Here is a 15,001-nt window from a genome sequence, read left to right as displayed (position 1 = left end):
ATAAAGCAATACTAATATTTCAAATCTACCTTAGAGGTTATAAACAGAACAGCTACCAATTTCTGAGCTTTTACTATTGTGAGTACTATTTTACTCAGTTACATGATTTATCCTCATAATAATATAATAATACCCCTGTTTTACAGATGTGGAGAGTGAGGCTCACAGTGATGAAGCTGGGAAGTAAACCAGAAAATTTACCTCTAGAGAAAGACAGGTAATTACCTTTCTGCCAGGGTAGGAAGCAAATGAACCACTCAAGGTCCCCACCCATAGTATCCTCCAACTATGGTGGGTGTGGTGACTACACTTGCCCAGTGTACTGGATACAAGCTTAAGGACAGGGCTGCCTTGGTCCTTTGTGTTCACAAATGTCCCATAATAAGAATCTAGTCAATAAGGAACCAGGTGTCTAATCACTAGCTATGCTGCTTTGCTCAATGTCTCGTAATCATTCCCTGTATCGCCTGGTTTATCCTTTTACTCAATTGCTCATTCTCCACTTGTCAAATTGTAGCCATTCTTCAAGGCTTTGCACAGGTCATAGATCCTCAGTAAAAGCTTCCATGGCCACCCTACAAAATCTGCAGAACTTACTGCCTGTAAGAGGGGGTCCCGAAGTGAGACCTTTGGGACAAATGGAGCCATGCCCATTGGTTACTTATCCTCTAGTCTATGGCTGCTTTTGATCTCCAATGGCAAAGGTAAGTAGTTGCGACAGAGACTACATGGCTGACAAGCCTAAAATATTTACTATCTGGTCCTTTGCAGAAAAGTTTGCCAACCTCTGGTCTATAATTACACTATGCCTGTGTGTCTCCCGCAATACCCAGTCCAGTATTTTACATACACCAGATACCCTTCCATCCCTATTCACTATCCATTAGCAGCAACCTTGCTTCCTGGTCTCATGCAAAGCCACGCGTCTCCCATTATATGTGTGCAGTCCCTTCCCAAATTAGTTTCCATTCTAATGCTAGAATGTACAATCTAAAAAACTGTGAGGTTAACTCACATCAAAATACAAACAAAGTAGTTCCAAGGACCAAAATTACTGGATTGGGGGAGGGAGGAAAATCGAGTAGACAAAAGACAGAATAATGATGAGGCACAGAAGGGTTTTTGTTTTGTTTTTATCCCCCTCACCTAATGAACTCGGTTTGTATTTCTGGTTAGCTCCAGAGTGGCAGAACTCGGCAGTTGTGCCGTTATCAAACTTCCCATAAAGATAACATTGTACAAAATGGTATCTGCAGAAAAAGCAGTTAAAAGGTAAGGGTGTGTACAAAAGTGGACCTAAAGCCAGAAATAGCAATGTAGGGGAAAGCCTTATCAATATCAAAGAAATGCTAATGCGTAAGAACCATAAGCCTTGCTCTTGGCCACTCTGCAGGTTTGCTGGGAGGATTGTGAGACTGCTTGGCAGCAGCCACCTCAGCAGCTGCCACACCCTCTGCGCCTTCTCAGTCTGTCCCCGTGACTTGGAACACCTGTGGAAACCTCCAAGATCAAGCTGGCCGCTGCCCTTCGTCACCACCAGCACTGCCATCAACAACACACAACACAGAGCCTAGCACGCGGCAACCACATTAGACTTGGGGGTCAGAAGATCTCAGGGACTATTTAGATGTCTGACCTTGCACAAACCTTTAAACCTCTTTGGGCTTGTTTCTCATCTGCAAAGTAAAGCTAATAATATTTCTATCGTGGTTGTTATAAAGCAAGTAAGAGAGTGTACGTGAAAGCAAACTAGAACTCTCCCTATATGAACTTAAGAAGTTATTACCACTCATTTCAGAGAAAGACACACACATTTGAACTACTATATGCCAAGCAGGTTCTAGGGGATAAGGTTATGAACAAATCCAGGTTCAGCTGCTCATGTTGCTTAGAGTCCAGAGGAAGAGAATAAGAAAGTAAGTATAATTGCCAGGTGGTGATAACTGTTATAAAACAAAAAGAAAAAAGAAAAAGAAAAAAAACACCCAACAGGTTAAATATATGTAAGAGGAAGAGGGATGCTATTGCAAATAGTACAGTTGGAAAGGTCACTGTCATGAGGTGAGCAGAGACCTGAATGAAGGGAGCAGCCATGGACCCCCTGGGGGAGGGGCACTCCTAGAGGGCAGGAGCAGGCTCGAGGCATCTGAGGCACAGAAGCAGGCCGCCTTGTCCTGGGCACTGGTGCTACAAAGGAAACTGAGGACATGGGACTGGACATACTAAGGGCTAGTGCCCTTGTGAATGTGGAGGCCGGCTACTGCTGGACCTTGGGGAAGTGAAGAACTTAGGTAAGTGAAACTCGTAATAGAAGCAAAGGCAGAGGCAGGGATGACGACCATCACAATAGTATCAGCAACAGCACTCACTATGAGCCAGATGCTGCACCCTGCACCTTTACCTATAGGGTTTCAGGAAATTCTTACAAAGCCTTATTGTCTCCACATAAGAGATGAGAAAATGGAGTCCAGTTACTTCACATGCCTGAGGTCACTAGGCTGGCAGGGCAGGATGGGGCTGCCTGAGTGCTGAAGCTACACGCTCACCACTGCACCGATGTGCATTATGCCATTAAGGAACAAGGGCAGTTCACACTGGCGACCGTGAAGGGAGAAAGCGAGGGGACCAGAGCAGCTGATGGTGCAGACTGAGGAAGGCTGCTAAGGAGACACTCAGCAGATGAAAAGAGGTGTTTTAGGAAGGTTGACATGGTGAGAGAGGAGAAGAGAGAAAACGAGGGCAAATGCAATTGTTTAAAGGGGAAGCGACTACGGCCAGGTCTAGAGCAGGGCCCAGAGGGATTAAGGTGGCCACGGAAGGGAGAGAAGTAACTGGACATTCACATATCATCTTCTGGAAGCTCCAGAGAACTTTCCTAGTGATCTGCTTTTGGCAAAGTCCCTTAGGATGTAAGCCTTATGCTGGTGACCACTGCTTACAATCCTACAGTCTTCCAGCTCTTGAGGGTTTAATGCTGCTGACTTTATTTCCCAACCCATTGGCTTAAGAGGGTTATTAAAGCTGTCACTCCCAAGCTCTGCTTACAGCTGTAGCTAAAATGTCTAGAAAGCCACCTCCTACTGACCCTTCATCTTGACATTATTCCAAACAGATATGGCATTTAGGCATTTCAATCACTAGAAATTTTGGAGGATTAGATAAACGTAGGTTTTCAAACCTGTGAGTCTAAAAATGGGACAAGAATCTTCATCCTATTGTACTTCATGAAATCAAAATCTCTTTTCTGACAAAAGAGGAGACATTCATGACTTCCTTAATCTGAATGCACTTTTAAAATCTTAACCCTTTCTTAGGTGCCTGGATAAACAGCATGGTATAACAGCAAAACCAAATAAACAAAAACCAAAATGGGAGGAGAAACCCTTGGCCTTTGTTCTAATTTGACCACAGAGTTAGCTGTGCAGGTCACAGCTTTTCTGGGCTGAGGCTTCCTCACTGGTAACAGGAGAGGGCTGGCTTCGGTGACCTTCCCAACTCTATGACCCCATGATCTGCAATAATCTCTTTCTTTCCTTAGAGAGATAAAAATTAAAACAAAAACAGGGAAATGATTAAAATGTTAAAATATTATATTTGAAGAAAGACCTCCAATGAAGAACAGAACTTCTGTAATGGTTATTTTTAGAACACAAGCTGCTTCAGGATAGGGACTGCTTTCAGGTTATTTCCTACACGTAATTTGAAAGAAAGACCACACACGTGGTAGGCAGAGAAAGGGGGGCTCTTCCTGGGTTCTGTGGGTGAACAAACAGACCAAGGGCAGCACTGGCTCAGCAAGGGGATCCACAGCTGGCCTGGCCTGTGCTCTTTTTCATGTCTTACTGACTTTAAAAAAAAAATTTTTTTTTAATGTTTATTTTTGAGAGAGAGGGAGACAGACAGACAGAGTGTGAGCAGGGGAGGGACAGAGAGAGAGGCACAATCCGAAGCAGGCTCCAGGCTCTGAGCCTCCAGCACAGAGCCCGACGTGGGGCTCGAACTCATGAACTGTGAGATCATGACCTGAGCTGAAGTCAGACGCTTAACCAACTGAGCCACCCAGGTGCCCCAAAATGTCTTACTGACGTCTATTCAAGATGGTGCCTCCATCTTGAATACCAAATGTAAATCTGCTTCAAGAAGCAGCTAAAGATCAGCAACCGGCACTTCCTCTGGCCAACAGGAGAATAAAGAACTCCTTGGCTCTGGCTACTGCTACGAATGTAGTGGCCAGACGTGGAGCTCAGAGTGTCCAAGACTATGTGATGGCAAACAAGAGGTACACAGGGACTTTTCACTCAGGCCTTAGGAGGCTGGCAGTGCAGCAGACAAATGGACTGCCCAACAGGCACATATTAGTAGAAATCAATAAAATCTAATTTGCTAACAAAAGCATCTATATGGCACAGAGTGTAAGATATGAGGAGTTTGGGAAACCTTCAATCAAAACAACCAGGAGTCAATAACTACAATCAAAAGCCACAGGACTTTTCTGGAATAATCACAACTGGGGCCTTCTCCCAGGGGCCCCTATTTACATTCCCTATTTCCAAGGTAGAGGAGAAATGGAAATAAAGTCTTCTGAACCGCTCTTGGTAACCCAGCAGCATGCCTGATGGACTTCACTATGGACTAAAACACAACTACAGAGCCCAACAGTGTGTTGCCAGCCCTCTGCTGACTCTCAGGAGGAGGGTCAAGGGCTACAGGGCTGAGGACAAGATGGGAACCAGCATAGCAGCCTCTCCTCCAATTCCACTTTGCTCCATGTTCCTCTGCTAAAATATCTCATGGACCGTTCAGGGCAGCGAAGAAAGAGTCTGGGGCTCCCACTCCTGTCCTACTCCCTGTCCCCAGGTAGACCCTGAACTCTGTACTTCAGGATCCTGAAGTACACTCACCAACTGCCTCACAGCAGCACTGAGATGCCAGGAATGTGTCAATTAGGTAGGTCTTATTTACAGGTATGAAATGATTCATCATTGAGGCCTCATTTAATCCAGTTAAAATAAAAGCAGAACATGGGATCAGCACTCCCTACAAGGGTACTCAGCGGCCCTCTCTGCCTCCTTCCTTTGCCCTCACCTTCACGCCCTGTCAGGTACTTACTGTGTCACAGGTGTGCCTGGAGATGGACACGCATGCTCTAAGGCCTCCTTGTCTCCTCTAGGTAGCCCTCGGGCTCTGGTCTCTGTCTGACATGTCCTTTGCCCTCTTTGTGACCACTTAAATCCTCCAGGCCTGTAAAATCCCACTTTTCCAGAAGATCCCAACTTCCATTACCTGGTCCTACTATCTGCTCATACATTAAGCAGCTTGATAATTCTGCTGTTCATCTCTTTGTTCTACAAAGTTCTGTATTTCACCAGTCACTGCTTCAGGTCTAAACACGTGATTTGTTTCATTTATATCCTGTCACCAATACTTAGGCATCTTGGGAGTAGGAACCACATTACACCATGTTATCGTACCACCTCCACAGAATTATGTACTTGTACCATGCTAGGCTCATATTATATACTGAAATGTATCCTTCCTCTTCTACTCAGAAAAAGGGCTGACTGTGGGTAGAGGGATACTGGAGAAGGCTTTCTAAGGCTTTTGAAGTTATGTACCTATCTTCCCTTGAGCTCACTGCTTTAGTACAGAAATGCCAGGAGGTATGTACCACTTTACACCAACTGGGATGGCTAAAATAAAAAAAGACAATAAGGGTTGGTGAGGATGTGGAGAAAACAGCACCCTCATATACTGCCGGTGGGATGTAAATGGCTCAGCCACTCTATAAAACAGTCTGGCAGTTCCTCAGGAAGTCAACCGTAGTTAACCACATGACCCAACAATTCCACCCCTCGGTATATGCTCAAGAGAACTGAAAATATGTACCCACTTAAAACTAGTACACAGATGTTCATAGTCTTGTTCAGAATATCCAAAGTAAAAACAACTCAAATGTCCATCAATTGATGACTAGATAAACAAAATGTGGTCTACCCACACTGTGAATACCATGCCATGAGAAGAAATGAAGTAGTGCCACACGCTGCCAACACCAATAAACCTTGACAACACTATGTTAGGTGAAAGAAGTCACACACAAGAGGCCTCTTATCATATAAGCCGTTTATATGAAATGTACAGAACAGGCAGCAGAAAGCAGATTTGTGGTTGCCTGGGGGTGAGATGAGGTGTGAATGAAGAGTGACTGCTGACGGATACACACGGTTTCCTTTGGGGAGACGAAATGTTCTGGAATTAGATAATTTGATGGTTGCACAGCCTTGTAAATACAGTAAAAACCACTGAATTGTACACTTTGAAAGGGTGAATTTTATGGTATATGGATGATATCTCCATTTTTTAAAAAGCTAAAAAGAAAAAAATCCCTCAAAACAGAAATGCTGGTATGCGGCTGTGTTCCTCAAACTTTAAAACACACAAAACCCACCCAGGGTGATTATTAAGCTATGAATTCCTGGGCTTCCCTGACACCGCCATAAAAATTACAGCCCAAGAGACTCAGTGCAGAATCCAGTAGCCTGCATTTAACAGGTACACCAGGGGCTGCTGAGGTAGGTTATTAGCCAGGAAGCATGTTTCTCAAAACACAGGTATAATGAAAAGAAATTGTAATAATTTAGAATTGGAAGAGCTGGCTTCACATTCATTCTGGTTCTGCTCCTTCCTGGTTGTGTGACCTTAGTCAAGTCACATAACTAGAGTTTCCTTGACTAGAAAATGTAAAGAAGAACATATTCCTCCAAAGAGACAGTGTGCATAAAGTGTCTAGTAGGGTACATGGCACAAATTGGTGATTCCTAACTGGATGCCAATGCCATTCAACAAACATTGTCAATGACTAGAATATGAAAGGCCTGGTACAAGGAGACGGTAATTAATACAACAAAGTTTTAAAATAATCCCTTAATTTTGCAAAATATGAGATAGACTTGTGAAACCAAACATCAGTGTCCACAAACCATTTAAATGAGCATATTATTTTCTATAACCCTGGAAAAGTAAAATGGGGATTCTATCAGGAAAAACAAAAACAACATGTATTCAGGCATTTGATGATGATAAAGAATTTCTAAAGGCTACCTAAGTAATAAAAGGTACTTTTTTTTTGATACTTGTATTGTACTTTCTTTATTTTAATTTGTATTCCCCTCCTCCCCTCCCCACGCAGAATGTACGAAATGTAAGGTTTCCATGCCTTAAGCTTCTCTCACAAGCCCCAAGCATCTCTCCCGTCCCCAGGGCAGATGGAAAATACCCTGTAAGAACACACTTCATGAACCAGTGCGGCCTGTTACCTTCAGGTCACGGTGGATAATAGGAGTTTTGCACTGGTGCAGACGGGCAACGGCTTCGCAGGTGTCGCAAAATATCTGGAGCACTTCATTCTCAGTAAAACCTGTCTGTAGGCGCTGATTCATCAAGTTGACCACCTGGCCTCCTGTGAGGGGACACAGAGCAAGGGAGAGGTTAGAAACACTCAGACTCACCACTCACCCACGACAATGAATGGCTGTCCACAGAGAAGCAACCCGGCCCAAGGTAACAGAGCTGATCACTGGCTGAGCCAGGACTGAAACCCAAGTATCTTGGTTCCCAGGCCCAGATTTGTCTTCTTACGATCCAGTGCTTCTTCTAATGCATCAAAAATGGTTTATTTTATAAAGCACTCCAGACGTGAGCTGCCTTCATGACATCTTCAAGATTAGTATAAGTGACAATTTGGCCCCTCTATGGACAATTTGGTCTACTGTTCCCGTTTGTATGAGACGAGGCCCCAGGTTCAACCTGTCATATCTTTTAGTAAGAATCAGACTACACAACAGACTCCAAGAGCAGGAAGAAGACAGCTTTAGAGTCTGTGCTTTAGAAATGGCTTGGTCTCTCTGGCTTCACTAAGCTACTTGCTGCCAAGAATGTAGAAATGCTACCCCAACATTTAATCTCCAGGACAGTAAAACTGATGACCTCACTTACAAAATTATCCAGATGCCTGGACGCTCCTACTGCCACGTCTCTGAACATTTTACCACCCAAAAGGGAATGGACAGGAGGAAACAAATGGTCAAGTTCAAATCTGGTAGTATTTTATAAACTCAAAGAGTTCTTACAGGACAGGCTGAAATTATTGGTCAACATCACATTCCGAGGGTTAACAACATATTTAACTTATGAACAGTATCTTTAAAGGCAAGGAAAATGTCAGTGGAAGTAAGGATGATTATAAAACAGGGTACCAAACAGTGAGACAGTGACCCAAGCCGGTAAGTGGCAGCTGCTTATGCCAAAAGAAAAGTCAAACCTCCAGACTGGTTATATGAAATGCAGTCAAATCTGAATCAATTCATGCTACAGTCCAGATTTCCTGAGATAAATGTGGCTTGAAACTCCAAGCTTTCAACTACTTAACTCTACTGTTAACAGCAGCATCGTTTGAATGGAGCCTTACTGGCAATTACAGCTTGCAGGCAAGGAGAGGAAAGGTCACTTCCTTTAGATGACAAGGATTACTTCCCACCACCTCCCCTCCCCAACACAAGGTGGTGTGGGTGGAGAAGAGAACACGGGAGGGAGGGAGGGAGTTGAGAGGCTGAATCGTTTCTTTAGTCCATCTGGAGTTGGGTCTTTATTATGTGCCTTCATCGCTGTCTTAAAGCATCACAAATAACACATTCATTCTCCCCCTCATACATTCTCATTCATATACAAGGACCAAACCTTCCTAAATCTAACAAAAAGGGAGTTTTGTATTATCCACCACTCAAATTGTTTGCCACCCTAAGAATAACCAAGACGTGAGAGCATGCTCTGTATCTATTAGCCTCACAGTTTCCACATCTTTAAAACCACAACAACATACATTAGGGCACAGTGCACATTAACTAAAATGACCTCCATGCCCTTGACAATCAAAGTTCCAGAGCCCTGGGAGCTTAAGGTATGGGCCATATACTCACCCCTACAGAAGTCCATCAGAATGAGCACTTCCCATACATCACCACTGCTCACACTGTTGATACTGGAGTCAATGTAACCCACAATGTTCTTGTGCCCCGACAGGTCTCTCTGTAAAGAAGGGTGGAGAAATATAGTAACTGGTTACAGACACCAATTGAGACACAATGAGCCAGTCAGTTCCATTAGCACAGATCATTTAAATACAAAGAGGGTGTGCCTGGGTGGCTCAGTTGGTTCAGCATCCGGCTCTTTGTTTGGGCTCAGGTCATGATTTCATGGTTTGTGAGTTCAAGCCCCACATCGGGTTCTGTGCTGACAGTGTGGAGCCTGCTTGGGATTCTCTCTCCCCCTCTCTCTCTCTTTCTGCCTTTCCCCTGTACTCTCTCTCTCTCCCCCCCTTAAAATAAATAAGCTTAAAAAAATAAAAATAAATAAATACAAAGAGATGACCATAACCGCAATGAGAGGTAGGACTAAAGAAGAGGGTCAAGAGCAGGTTTCCTGTGGTCTCTGAGATTCATGGCCAGATCTTTAGTAATGATTCTACAATCCTAAGCCACAGCACTCTCTTGAACGATGTTCTAGAACCAGATGCACACGGGCTCTTACTTGCTCACTCCATCACTGCTCCACATAAACCAGCAAAGATGCCCATCTCCAGAAGTATTGCAGAGAATCTAAGCTGAGTCCGACAGTATGAATTACTTAAGTGTGTAATTAAGTCAGAAAAATGAAACTGGTGGGGTTTTTTTTCCTGGTTGTAGGTATACAAGTGAATTTAACATGACTTTTAAATTGTTTGTACTTTTTTCCCCCTTTAGGAAATCTGTGAGAAGAATAAGTGCTTTAGAAAGTTTTGAACAGACTACAATGGCATCCAGACCTAAACATTTTGCTCATAATGAAGCCATTCAAACCAACCAAATGGACTATAAGATGGTCATGTTTCCAGCTCTCCTGCTGGAATTGCATATGGTCTCTCAGGGCTGCTTGTGGGATTCACTTAGTCATCAAATGTTTACTGAGCACTTCCTATGCGTGAGGCCCCATTCAGGCATTAGAAGTTGTCTCACACCTTGATATAGTTATTTTAACATCCACAGAGGCAAATCTTTAATGATGACGTTTAAAATCCAATGTCATCAAGAACTAAGATGGGGAAAGAAAAAGTGCACAGGCTGGGGAAAGAAAAGGACTGGTACAAATACAAGGTAAAATTTTTAAAAACTAGTTTTAATAAATTGTTTTACTTTGTTTTAAAAAATTCAGAAGGAGGGGAGTGGAAAAAGAAGTGGTTCTATGAGTCACCATACAAACATGGCACTTTAGACCATAAAAACAGTAACTACCACCACATTAGCCAGAGATTTGGTTGCTTAGAGTGATAGTCTCTTTTAATCTGAAATTATATACCAAGACAAGAAGAAATCTCCTAGTATCAAATGAATATACCTGAACTCTGAGCATCAAAGTTAAAACTCATTAGAACTTTCCACTGAGTGAAGGAGTAAGAATGACTGTTGCCTCAGAAAGGTAGACAAACACAGAAATGTGACCACTGGAACTAACAGTGGGAAGTCACTGGAGCCCTATGCAAGAACACTTTCAGAGAAAGGATGGGATGGGGGTGGTGGGGAGAGCAGAAATGGACTTGCAAAGAGTTGAGCACACAGAGCTGGCGACTACAGATTAGTCTTCTGGAACACTTCGTGCTTCAGAGGAAGAGCATGGAGAGAAGGAATTCTTAGGACAGGGGGGAAGTGAGCATGGGACAGTGGAAGCATCCAGGAGCAGAAACCTTTAGCATACAGGAGAGGACAAAGGATAAGTGCAGGAAGGGGCGGAGACTGAGAGCAGTGTTAAAGGGACTGGTCTTAGAAGAACAGGAAGGAATCAAGGATGGATATGCTCTCCAGAACATACAGCTGGAGAAAATGGAATTTCAGTGAGTTCCAATCTATTGTGATGAGAGAAATAAAAGGCTTAGAGCAACTACTTTGGATAAGAGACAAGGGCAATGATGAAGCAGAAAAGCAGTCTCTTGACTTCAAGTTTCTCCACAATAGAAAATGACTGCAGGGTTCATGTCACAAGGCCTGTTCTTCCTGCTGCTTTTCAGTCTCAACACCAACTCTTCAAAAACTTGATTTCATTTACACAGTCCAGGAAGTAGGAAGAACCAGAGAGAAGTTCTTGAAGCCAAAATAGAGCAGAAGATCATGTTCTCCAAATGCTCACAGGAGGAATGAAAAACTAATGTTTCCACATTAGTAATTCATCTACATTTAACTGTTTGAAAAAGAATCAGCAATGTTACTTCTGATCTGTCTCACACCAAGAGGACGGAAAAACTCAGGAAGGAAAAAAAGCATTTGGTAGAGCCAAGAGGAGGTCAAGAGCTATTAGAGGACCCAAACTGGAAAATTAACATCTGCAGATGGCATCCTAGAACAGCTGCCAAGCTGTCTGCTGATCAGTTCAAGCCCAGATTCCTGTTCATTTGTCTTCTGCAGAGTTCCCGAGATATGTCCAAGCAGAAAAGATCTCCTCTTTGGAGGGAGACCATGGAACTCACTTTTAATGACATGATGATACAGCAGCCTCTCAGATTTTACAGTAAAACCTCACTAGTCTGTAACTGATAGAGAAGATCAATTTGAATGGATGTGAAATGCAGAAAAGGTCAAGAGAAAATCTTACCGCAGAGGGCACAATGCTCAGTTCTCCATATTAATAGGCCATTGGAGGCCCAAGACTCCCTGGCTTTCATTAAAAGCCCGGTCCCAGGCTTGGAGAACAGAAATGAACATAGAGGAATGGGATGAAACCCACATGGTATTGGAGCTCAAGGACTCAGTTAAAGACAGGATATAGGGAAGATGCCTTGATGCCCTTGGCTACAATTATTATTTGAGATGTTGAGGTAAAAGTCTATATGATGAATCTAAGTCAAAACCTGATTTTCAGGGGAGTCAGAAATGTTCAGTTAAATTATAGATCAGATCAGTTTATATTTCACAATTTAATCAGTGATAAGTCTAAGGAGTTTGATTTGTCATTTTAATAATTTTATTTATTTATTTATGTATGTATGTATGTATGTATTTATTTATTGTTTTTTGAGAGAGAGGGACAAAGAATGGGCCAGGGAGGGGCAGAAAGACAGGAAGACACAGAATCTGAAACAGGTGCCAGGCTCTGAGCTGTCAGCACAGAGCCCAACGGAGGGCTCGAACTCCTAAACTATGAGATCATGATCTGAGCTGAAGCAGAACACTTGACCAACTGAGCCACCCAGACACCCCTTGAGTTGTCATTTTAAACTTTATTTTTAAATTAACATATAGGGAGTGCCTGGGAGGCTCAGTTGGTTAAGTGTCTGACTCTTGATTTTGACTCAAGTCATGATCTCGTGGTTTGCAGAGTTGAGCCCTGTGTCAGGCTCTGTGCTGACAGATTCTTGTTCTCCCTCTCTCTCTGCCCCTCCCTGACTTACTCATACTCTCTCTCAAAATAAATAAACAAACTTTATAAAGATGAAAAGAATGGGAAAAAAATACGTGCAAATCATACACACGGTAAGAAGCCAGTATCCAGGCTATGTAAAGAACACTTAAAACTCAACAAGAAAAAGACAACACAATGTAAAAATTGGTAAAGGAAGTGAATGGACATTTCTCCAAAGAGCATATACAAATGGCTGATAAGCACATGAAAAGATGCTCAATGCCATTAACCACTTGGAAAATGCCAATCAAAACCGTAACGAGGTATCATTCCACAACCATGAGGATGGCTATAATTAAAAACAGAAACAAAAATGTTGCCAAAGATGTGGAGAATGAAAGAATGGAATCTTCATACATTGCTGGTAGAATATAAAATAGTGCAGCTTCTGGGGAAGGAAAATGGTTTGGTATTTTCTCAAAATGGAGAGTTACCACTTGACCCAGCAATTTTACTTCTGTGTGTATACCCAAGGGCCATGACATCACATTCACACAAAAATTTGTACACAAATGTCCTTAGTAGCATAATACCAAGAAGTGGAAACAACCCAAATGCCCATCAAGATAAACAAAATGTGGTATAAGTACAAAATGGAATAAGATGTAGCCAAAGTAGCTTAAATATACCCATTTCCATTGACATGTTTTTTTAGTTGCATCACCATTTTGGGTACTCCCACATACATGTTTTGCTTTGTCTATATCTTTTTTACAAGGATATAGACAGGAAAATGAATGGAATACTCCAGGTGTGGTCTGACTCCTGCAGAGTAGACCAGCACTACCACCTACTATTAAGTTTATTAGTGTAGCTAAAAAATGGTATTTTTTTTTCTTTTAGCAGCCACATTACACTACATATTCATATTGAGTTAACTGACCACTACAATACTTGAGTCTTTTTCCACTTATGCTGCTTTAAATCTCTGCCTTCCCAGAAGTATGCTTGTAAAGTTGTTAAAATAAAATAAAAATCGAAGTGTTTGACCTTGCCTTGTTATTTCATCTCATTAGAATCACTCCATTGCTCCAATTCATAAGGATCATTTTAGATCCTGATTCTATTACCCTGTGTAGTTGTTATATCTTTCAACTTTGTATTAGGTACATAATTGATAAGTATGTCTTCTATTTCTTTAATCAAGTTCTTTGTTAAATGTAAAATAACATAAAGCTAATGGTAAGCCGCAGGGCTTTTTTCTTATAAAGTTTTCTCCAGATTAATATAAAATCATTGGTCAGAAAACATTATACACAGTAGCTATTACTGTGTATAGTATAGGCATCCAGCCTAGACCCTCCAACTTGCTCACAGATCTCTGGTGAGTGTTCTTACCCAAATGATACAATCTATAGACCCTGGACCTAGTGCACAATCCTGAGCTTCCTATCCAGAAACCTTCCCAAAGAAACCATGATGCTGATATGACATGGCATGCTCTTAATCCAATCTGTAGGCTCTTTGGATCCCTGCATACTTATCCAAGTGACTACAAAATAACTTAAAATTTTATTTTAAAAATAAGTAATATATTAACATTATAATATATAGAAGGAAATTTCTACTCCAATACTCATCCCCAATAAGGAACCCTCACCGTTTCTTTCCCTTCCTCCCTTTTACCCTCCCTCTTTCTCTCTCTCCTTCCCTCCCATCCTTTCAGTGTTTTGCTCAGGCAAATACAAACAGTATGTATTATGTATATAAGTACACACACACACACCTTTTCATACACAAAAAATAGCATCAAAGCATCTTTTTAAATAATATGTTCCAGATTCTTGTCCCCCATCTATATCAATGTCCCTACTGTGTACACTCCACCTTCCTGCCTTTTAGGAATATGGAAACAGTTTCCTGCCTCAAATCTTCTGATATCTCTTCTGCTGAAAGCAAGTCTTCAAACATGACTGGTGGCACCTCAGTGTCCTCACTATCAAGCTCACTGCAGATGTAACCCATCTGGGCCAAGGAGATGTGAACACAGAACAGCACTTGATACATCTTGAGCTAGAGATCTTATCCCTTTAAGTCTGAGAAGAATTAATCTTTTCCTGCCATTAGGCAAAGGAATCTGAAGCCCAAAACCCAAGTTCCAACTGTTCATCAGAAATCAAAATCCCTTTGGTTCCACCAGGACACACATCCCAGATGTACCCAAGGATTCATACCACACTCTGGTAATGGTACACAGCATCTGTCAAAATAAAGTGTCTCTAGTAAAACCACTGATCATTCTTGAGTTTGGGTGGGATGTGGATGCACATCCTCACTTTGGGGTAAATGCAGACAGGACTCTGCTTCTTTGATCACTAACACATAAGCTTTAGCATGTTACAGAGCACACTATCCCTTCCAATTCCTTTAACAATTCTGACAACATCTGAGAGAAGAAGGGCTAGGGTATGGGCTCTGTCGCACAGAAGTCTGAGCCTGGAGGGTTAAAGACATCATGCAGGGCTTTTGATTAAAATGGTGGGAAAAAAATTTTAAGTAAGTTGAATACTTCTGTCTC

General features: G+C 42.2%; 1 protein-coding gene across 6 annotated transcripts in view; it reads right to left on the bottom strand.

Moving 5' to 3' along the window:
* Nucleotides 1-15,001, bottom strand: part of AAK1 (AP2 associated kinase 1) — a 164,531-nt gene that overhangs the window by 62,388 nt on the left and 87,142 nt on the right. For all 6 annotated transcript variants that reach the window (XM_039239530.1, XM_039239532.1, XM_039239531.1 and 3 more), the window contains exons 4-5: nucleotides 8,976-9,084; nucleotides 7,317-7,459 (exon numbers count right to left, since the gene is read on the bottom strand). In XM_039239530.1, the coding sequence (XP_039095461.1) occupies nucleotides 7,317-7,459; nucleotides 8,976-9,084 (252 nt within the window). The remainder of the gene's footprint in view (nucleotides 1-7,316; nucleotides 7,460-8,975; nucleotides 9,085-15,001) is intronic.

The sequence above is a fragment of the Hyaena hyaena genome, unplaced genomic scaffold (genome assembly GCF_003009895.1).
Source record: "Hyaena hyaena isolate Hyena2069 unplaced genomic scaffold, ASM300989v1 scaffold_158, whole genome shotgun sequence".
NCBI classification, from domain to species: domain Eukaryota; kingdom Metazoa; phylum Chordata; class Mammalia; order Carnivora; family Hyaenidae; genus Hyaena; species Hyaena hyaena.
Note: the sequence above shows the minus strand (reverse complement) of the source record. Positions and strands in the feature narration are given on the sequence as shown.